Source organism: Misgurnus anguillicaudatus, chromosome 22, assembly GCF_027580225.2.
Source record: "Misgurnus anguillicaudatus chromosome 22, ASM2758022v2, whole genome shotgun sequence".
Classification (NCBI taxonomy): Eukaryota; Metazoa; Chordata; class Actinopteri; order Cypriniformes; family Cobitidae; genus Misgurnus; species Misgurnus anguillicaudatus.
In genome coordinates, this window is record NC_073358.2 from 24,015,350 (window position 1) to 24,024,662 (window position 9,313).

Genomic DNA, 9,313 nt, shown 5'->3' on the forward strand with positions numbered 1-9,313 from the left:
ACTTTGAAATGCACTTTGTCATTCTATAGAATTTTTTATCTCTTTCTTGCCAGGTTTTGTGTTAAAAAAAATTTTTTTCTCATACAGTATATGTCAGATTGATGTCTTGGGTCTAAAAAGTTTGTTGACAGCCTTAAGGTTTGTTCTCAGTATGTGGTGTGGCTGAAGCGTCAGACATCAGGATGTTTGTGGTGTGATGTCTTATATTACAAACATCTTTATCAGTTCATAATGTCAGTGATGAGACAGCAATTTGGGGCTCAAAACTTTCCGATGCTTCTCTTGTTCTGCACTTTGTCTGCGCTAAAACAGAGACAATCCAACAATTAAAAACACTTTAAATATCTTAATCAACACTGTCAAAAAAAAGGTACAAATCTGTCACTGGGGCAGTACCCTTTAAAAAAAGTCCTAATATGTACCATTTAGGTACAAACAATATGTATCTTTGGACTGCCAATATGTACATTTGAAGTACTAATATGCACTCTTTGGGTACAAAAATGTACCTTTTTGAAAGGGTACTGTCCCAGTGACAACTTTTGTACCTTTATTTCTAAGAGTGAAGGCAGTAAAGTTTCTTTTAATCACTTTTCATTTAAAGTTCAGTGCTTCAGTTAATTAGCTATACTTTTGTGTCAACTCTGAAAAAATCTGGGTTGTTTTCAACCCACTGTTGGGTCAAAAGAGGAAGAACCCAGATTTGACCCAACACTTCGTTCAAACAACCCAGCATTTTAGGTTTAAACAATCCTGCATAGGTTTACAAGTTACAACTCAACCGGCTGGGTTTTCCCTTGCTGACCCAATGGTGTATTGAATATAGCCCAGCATTTTTTAGAGTGCTTTTCAGGAAGTGAGTATAACTTGTCACCTCACTGCATTTCAGTGTTAATGTCAAACTGCAGTATCAGTGAGTAGATCAGAACATCATGATGCTGCTTCGACTGAATCTCTTTGGTATGTTGATGCTTTGGTGCTGTTGGCTAATGCATGTTAAAGGTAAGTTTGTTCTCTGAATGCACTTTTAGATTTGTTGTGTGTGATTTTGTTGATAAATATTACATGCCCTCATCCACGTTTTAACATTTTTCACACAGGTCAGGATGTGTGTCAATCAAACTTAACTCAGAGAATCAACTTAACTACAGAGCTGCAGTCCGAAATCCTGTTATCATGCTACTTTGGAGAAGCCTTCATTAAAACAAACCAGACTCCAAATGCAAGTGTTGTGTGGACTCACATTTATGAAACATCTCGAGACATTGTAGAGGTCCCAGTAAGTGGTGAGGCAAAGTTCTGGAATAGCAGACAGGGGAGAATTAAGGCATTCTCTCACATCTCTGGCTCTGGAAACTTCTCCATTCTTATAAAAAATGTGACAAAGTCTGATCTGGGTCTCTACCAGTGCAAACTATACAGAGACTCAAACTGTTTTCAACACTACATGGAGATAAACATAAGTAAGTGTTTCAATAACATTATTAAGGATTTTTTAGCATCCATTAGTTATTATACTAAAATAAATATTTAACTACAGAGCTGCAGTAACTGTTCATAACTGTCTTGTAACACATGAGTGTTACAAAACGTATCAATTTCGATGGCTTATATGACTCAAAGTGACAAAAAACATCTTTATAACTTCCTTAGGGGCCAGTCACACCAAAAGCGCTTTAACCGCTTGCAAACGCAAGGCGCGACGCACTGCCTTTTTTAAAAAAAGAGCAGTGCGGCGCGGCTTTTCATATTGCTAAGCAACCACCGAGTCATCTGTCTTGTCAATCAAATATTGAAGCGTGAGCGCTCTTTTGCTGTTAACTGTCATATTAGCAGAAACTTTAAAAAGAGGACGCTTGCTCTGACCTTGTTTGAGGGTGAGACGTGCACAAACACACAGGAGAGAGTGAGCGAGTGATGTCCGGTTCTTCAAAGCAACTGTAAACTTCCCTCACCACAACGTAAGGCCCGCCTCTCCCCTCATTCGATTGGACAATGGAAGACGCGAATGACGTCAGGCGCTTCTCCGCTTTCAGCGCTCCTTCAAAAACGCGTGCGCGGCAGGCGGCAGAAAACCGCAAGGCGCTCGGCGCGCATAAACAGCGCGCAAACGCGCCCTGCCCATAGAATATCATTCAAAAAAGGCGCCTGCAACTGCCATAAACGCTTTTGGTGTGACTGAGCCCTTAGGCTTTCTTTCCCATGGAAGCCAAAGGGACAGTGTGAAGGACACTCTTATAATTTTGTTGTGTACAATAAAAAACTAGTATTTATATTGTGTATATTTGGACATCAAATGTAATTAGTTTACCAGTGGCCGGTTGCATAAAACTTTAAGACTAGTCTTAAAAGTTAGTCATGAATTTTTTTCTTCAAGACATCATAACTGTTTTAAGTATGTTATATAGAAAGGTAGATTGGTCTAATTTAAATCCAAATAATAAGACTGATTAGCCCTAACTAATTGCTAGTTAGTCAGAATCATTCTTAAGACGCAGTCTTAGCGTCACGGCTATGTTTATGCAACCGGCCACAGGTGTCCTTTTATAAGTTTTTCTTCTAAAAGACTCCTTGAGAAAGTACTTTACAAAACCATAGTTTTGGGGGTAATAATAATTTTAAGTAGTAAGGCTTTATTTTCAAGCCATTTAAATCATTGTAATTTCCTTTTTTGTTCAAAAGCATATGAACCTCCTAGTCATTTTCTGTACTACTAAGAGTTATTCTAACTCTGAATTTTCATCTGCTGAAAGTGCGTTATCAAAATAACAGCAGTGTGAAGTTTAATTACATTATAAAACAAGTTAATTATTTGAAAAAATGCTACTTTTGTCCTTTATTAAGAAAGAGGGATAAAGCAAATGTTTCGGCCATTGTTATAAAATATATCTGCTGCTAAATTTCTAATTAAAATGGACCTTTTCATTACTCAAAGGAACAACACAATTTGATTAAAAAGTTGATTTATGAGGGGAAACATTTAAAGAAATGCAGCAACGTTTAGGATGTTCAGCTAAATCCTCTAAAATGAAAACTAAAACCCAAAGCACAAGCAACTAAACAGATGGAGGAATAGTCAGGATGGCAAAAATTCAGCTTTTAATCAACCTTTAAAAAAATTAAAGATGATCTAAAATGAACTATGACAGTCAGAAGACAGCTGTTTGCAAAAAGCCCCTGTAAAATTTGCAAAATCACATCAACAAACTGAAAACCCTACTAGGTTGATTGAACTAATTTTAATAAGTAAACTCGTTGCCTCAATTAAATTAAGTAATGGGTCTCCTGAAAACGTATATATTTAAGTTCACTTAACTTGGTGCCACATAGACTGAACTTAAAATTTTAAGTTCACCAAACTTGGAGTTTGTATAGAGCACTTAAACAATTAAGTTCACTTGTCATTTAAATTTATATAACAATGTGTAATGAAAGGTATTCAGGACTGACTCTATGTCAATCAATGAATGAACTTAATTCTCCACAGAAGCACACAACAAACTGGACTGTTCACATGTATCTTCATTATAGTGGAGAGAAATACAAGGAGTTAAATGTGATGCATGCCTACCAAAGGAAACTCGGATCACCTGAATGGTGACTTCACAAAAAACCTTAAGAAATTTCTTCAGTTTATAAGTGTCTACAGGGACAACTGCTATTTTTTAACAGCTTAATATTCATTTTCTTTGCTTCCCTTTAAAATAACAAGACGTGTAGATTTTGTTAATGCTTTGATTTGGAATTGAATATGTTATGTTGAAATTAGGAAATAAAATCTATTTAGAACATTTCTGCACTTTTTCACTTTTATTAGTATACTGCGATTTTTTTTACTGTATATGACCCTATATAACGTGACTTCTTTAATATTGACTGAGTACCGTTATGTCAAAGATTCAAATAAATGTGAAATTAGTGAGTGAAATCTAAATTGGATTCTCCCAATATAATTCTAAGACTTTAGCCTTGTTTTCACAAACAGGGTCTCAAATTTTATTATTTGATTAAATTATAATCTTTGACAAAATTCTGATTAAGTAAGCAATAAATAAAAAGTATTAAACTGTTCTTAACAGAAATACATGTTTTGTTATAAAATATTAATTTGGATAAAAGGTTTATCAGTTTCCTATTAAGGATTGTTTTGGCTTTCATTTTAGGGTGATTACCATTCACTGCAGTTTAACTTGATGTGTTTTTGTATGATATTGTATTTTTTTCAATAGGTCTTGCTCCTATGAAGATCTATTGGCAGCTCCTATTAGGAGGAGGAGGATTTCTGCTTGTTTGTCTGATTCCAGCATGTGCTTTCTACACATGGACAAAGAGTAAGTCTGATCACTACATAAAAAAGTCTGATGACTACATCATGAAACCTAATGATTCTGAAATAATTGTGCTGAAAACGAATGAAGAAAAGTATATCAAACCTTAAATATAACACATTAGGGGGTGGTTTCCCGGACAGGAATTATCTTAAACCAGGACTAGGCCTTAGTTTAATTATGAAATATAACTAGTTTTAACAAACATGTCTTACTAAAAACATTACTTGTGTGCATTTTGAGGCAAAATAAAGGAGACTGATGTGTTTTAAGATATGTCAGTGAAAGTTGTTTTGAGTTTGAACAGCTTTACATTTATTTTAGTCTAGGACTAGTCCAATCCCTGTCCAAGAAACCACCCCTTTATAAATATTGAAATATATAAAGTACAGGTAAAACTGGAGTTTCATGAAACAATATAAAATGCACATGATGGTGTACAGTTACTTTAAATAAATATTATTATAAATGATCATGTCTCTTTAATATTGTTCATAAGAAACCTGCCACACCCAGTAACAACCACATGTTTGGATGTTTAGTTTCTTAAGCAATGAAAATTAAACTGTAGATTATTTCTCCAAATGTATTTTTGGGGCTACCGTATAAGTATTTACATTACTAAAATTCCTTTTTCAGGACAAACAGTCCCAAGTTCACACGATGGCCATAACAGTGATGGTAAGTTTTCTTAAATTTGTTCCTAACCTGTTTATGTCAGTCTATTTGCACAAATAAGCTAAGGCCTGTTGTGAATAAGTCAAAATAGTGTTACAGTGAATGTTTATGTAGCGGTGAAACATGACTTAGCCTTATCAAACGACTGTGTGCTATATTATAATTGTAATTTACCTTTATTTCAACGACTATCTCTATGCTTTCAGGACAAACATTTGAACAAACAGATGAAATAACCTATGCATCAGTTGTTCATAGGCGCAATGACAGCAATGGTAATTTTGCACATTGACTACGTTTACATGTACACCAATAATACGAAAATAATATCAGTAAAATGTTTACATGACTCCTGCAAACCTCTTCAGGCCTGTTTACATGCATTTTAATGATTGTGCTTATTATTCACACATAGCCCAATGCAGAGCACAAATCATGCATATACTGTTTACTCGTTTAATTTACAGAGTTAATTACAGGATTTTTTTAAGACAGAAATATTACGCCAGTGCCTGTTTTTTATGCTGACATATAGACTGCTGACAGCTCGTGTTGACAGAACTTCCTAATGTGAAGGTGCATGCCAAAAACACACACGCAGTTCAGTTAGTGTGGTATAGATGTGATTAAAGTGTTTACGTGGCTGCATACTGCGATAAAAAACAGAGAACACCACCTGTTTTAATGTGATTAAACTTGTTGCAATTATGAGCTTAATCATATTATTTTTAATCAAAGTATTGTGTTTACATAAAGTCAAGTACAATCACGATATTGCCATAATTCCAGTATAATCGCATTACGAGGCTGCATGTAAACGTGATCAATGAGGACATCCTATAAAAGCCTCTGAAATATGTTTTTTTGCATTACAAAAAACATTTTGAATCACTCTTAGAGAAGTGTGAATTATTTTTCTACATATCACTGTCTCAAGAACATTTGTGTTTCATGTCATTTTTGCCTTTTCATCAGCTCTTATGAGTGAGAACAACACCTCCACCCCTGAATCAGACCTTCTGAACTCTGAAACTGACGTCTTATATGCTACCGTGAAAGAAAGAGGAAGGCAGAAGATGAAAGATTAAGCATCAAAACTAGGAAACGAACAGCACTGAAGAATACAACTAAGAAAACCTCTATTGGTTATTATTTGTTTCCTGCTGTTTTCATTTGCCATTCTGCTAGTTTGATATCTCAGGTCAGGAGTGAAAATACTAAGACTGGTAAAGCAATACATCCTGAAAACTATCATTTCTTAACTTAATCAACTTTCAGTCTTGCTAATGGTAGTTTTTATGTTTTATAATAACGGATGGAAAAGCCTGATGATAGAAGAAACTCCACTTTAGTTTAGTTAAAGTTGTAATCTTTTTCTGTTGCTTTACTGAGTCAAGTTATGTCTTATTAAGTAGCCTACTTTATTCTCTACTTAGTTGTTGTGAGGATAAGCCTAGACTGTGCTGCTTTGTCACCTAAACCACAAAAACAACCTGAAATCTTCGCACTAGTCTCCAGAGAAACAGACGGGACCACAGGTGCAAATTGTGTGACACTGAATCGATTGTTGTGGATGTCAGGAGTGACTCATAAACAGAGAAAAAGCGAGAAGATTAACAGAACTTGTAAAACCTGTACCTGGTTACTGCACATTATGTTTTTTACTAGTAGAGTTGATCAAGACCTTACTTGTATATAGGCCTACATACAAGATACTATGCTGTTGCAAGCTAGAACAGGATGTTGACACACACAGCCATAATGCAAAAACATTAATGCGTGGCATGATGCAAATACTGCATCAGCTGTGACGTTTCGGTTTAAGAATAAGTATCAGACCAAGTAGTTTGCTTACTTCACTTCATTTTTTGATTATTACACCTAAAACAACAAACTGAGCATTCCTGCAGCTCAGTTGGTACAGCATTAGTTTAGCACAAAGGTCATGCAAGTTTGACTCGCAGAAAACAAAGAAGATAAGATGTATAGCTTAAATGCACTAGAAGTCGCTTCGGATAAAAGTGAATTTGCAGAATATGTTAATATAACACAATTTAGTTTTCTTTCTATTAGTTAAATATCCTACCCAGTATCAGAAAGTTTTGTGATATAGTCACATATTTTTTAAAATCTTTTTTCGTGATATTATCACAAATTTCTGCGTTTTTTCGTGATCGTGTGGCGAGTTCCTGTTTTCGTGTGGTTGTCGCGTGTTGGTTGCTCGGCTGCTCTTTCCTATTTTTAAACCATTGTAGCTTTGGTTTAGGGTTAGATTTTGTGCTTGCATTAGAATGTCACTTTATCCATTGGTTGATACTATTTTTAGAGTTGGGTTTGGGTAGGGATGTCATTTTATGTAAATCTAACACTAAACCGAAGCAACAATGGTAAGAAAATAGGACAAAACAGTTGAGTAACCAATACGTGATAATCACGCGAAAACAGGAATTCGTTATACGATCACGAAAAAATAATTAAAAAAATAAGTGACTATATAACGAAATTTTGTGAGACTGGGCTGTAAAAAACATACACATTATTCAGTAGATAGATGGCAAGGCTGTTCATGGAGCTCACTGATACGACGGAAGATATGAAGTAAAACTGTCTTTATACAGTAGATTAAGCATATGTTGGCCATAGGTCGTCAAGACAGTGCAGGATATGGGCATCATCAACAGCATACGGTTTCTGTAGATTTTATCATCTGTGTGTGGTTATGCAGGTGTGTGGTGAACAACAACAGCTATAAAAGTAGTCACTGCCAGATGGCCTGAAACTTCTCGCTTGTCAAAGACACAGATATAACATGATACTGAATGTTATTTTAAAAGCATTTATTATTCCTTTATATACAATATATGGTAAATCTGGCCAATCACAGCCTTTATACTGGCTTGTATCATAATCTGTATGTTTTACCGAAAGGCAAAATTTGAGTATTTGATCAAATTGAAAGCCATATTTCTATAATGTAGGAAATTGTAGTCTGCCTTTACAGATTCCACGTATATGTTAATATATATGTTAGAATGAGCTCATGCCCAGAAATGGCTTGATTATTATAGAGACAATATCAGTCCAGACAATAGACTGATAATATTACCCAAAGTGATACTGAAGTAATTATATTATGAAAGCAGTGAGACGGTGAGAACAAACACAGATAAAAATTATATGTGACATCTGTCAAAACATATTAAACCCTACTATTTGGTTAAGCACACATTTGGTGACAACAGCAGCATGGGACCGGGAAGTGATCAGTTGCATTGTGATATTTAATTTACATGTAAAGAGATATATCATTTACATTAGAGGTGGGAAAACTGGTTTGAAGAAACAGGATAAATTGATGCAACTGTTCTGTGTTTAGTCTGACTGTACTTCATGTACTTTGTCGCTGCTAAACTTCTTTATCAAAACATCCTCATCATTATCAGTATTTTTCCATCTTAAAATATCTCTAAATTACAACATATGTTCCCCAATGCAGTGGCTATAGAACCAAAAAACTGACCATGTTAGCCAGGTTATGTCCACATTGCATTGGCTCACTATTAAACAAGGCATACATTTTAAAATATTGCTGATTATTTATAATAAAGTCCTGACTGGTTTAACCATTAAAGTCATTCATGTTCATTGCAGTCTCAAAATTCTGGCCTGTAAGTAAAACACTGTAACCTTTTCCTATTTAGTGCTTGTTAGGGTGCATTAATTAAGCCATCCGGGAACACTTCCCATAACACCTGAGGCAGTAACTTTGATGTACATCAAAAGAAGAACATCTACATGTATACCGTTTCTTCCGGACTATAAGTTGCTCCAGAGTATGAGTTGCATCAGTCAAACATACGCTTTGAAGAGGAAAAAACATATATGAGTCGCACTCGACTATACGTCGCATTTATTTAGAAAATTATTTTACAAGATCCAAGCTGAAGAACAGACATTAAATCTGGAAAAGCAAGTTATTCAACTAAACAATAGCACACAGAACAACAGGCTGAATAGGTGTCCATACTTGTTAAAGTAGCATAAACAGTTATTTAAACGATACAGAATAGGCTAAATAATGAATAGACTAAATTAACACGACAAGCCAAATCAAGTTCAAAAAGGTCCCGAAGTCATTCCGCATCACTGAATCCATTGATATACATAAATACAGGAGCAGCATAGAGCGGACTCTCGCAGCAGACGGTAATGGCTTCTCTTGGTTCAGATGAAATAATTTTGATGTATAAGTCGCACCTGTCTAGAAGTTCCAGGACCCGCCAAACTATGAAAAAAGCGTGACTTAT

At 35.1% G+C, this 9,313-nt stretch overlaps 1 protein-coding gene across 1 annotated transcript; it reads left to right on the forward strand.

Moving 5' to 3' along the window:
• Positions 1 to 642: 642 nt before the first annotated feature.
• Positions 643 to 7,337, forward strand: LOC129440581 (uncharacterized). The gene is made up of 6 exons (XM_055199997.2): positions 643 to 1,002; positions 1,101 to 1,463; positions 4,230 to 4,331; positions 4,968 to 5,009; positions 5,213 to 5,281; positions 5,982 to 7,337. The coding sequence occupies exons 1-6, from the start codon at positions 933 to 935 to the stop codon at positions 6,092 to 6,094; spliced, it is 759 nt and encodes a 252-aa protein (XP_055055972.2). The 5' UTR covers positions 643 to 932; the 3' UTR covers positions 6,095 to 7,337.
• Positions 7,338 to 9,313: the final 1,976 nt, after the last annotated feature.

Bases quoted from the DNA above. Each gene is read 5' to 3' on its own strand.
- LOC129440581 (XM_055199997.2), top strand. From the start codon at position 933: ATGATGCTGCTTCGACTGAATCTCTTTGGTATGTTGATGCTTTGGTGC. The intron at 4,332-4,967 runs GTAAGTCTGATC...TTCCTTTTTCAG, and splicing joins TTTCTACACATGGACAAAGA to GACAAACAGTCCCAAGTTCA. The intron at 5,010-5,212 runs GTAAGTTTTCTT...CTATGCTTTCAG, and splicing joins CGATGGCCATAACAGTGATG to GACAAACATTTGAACAAACA.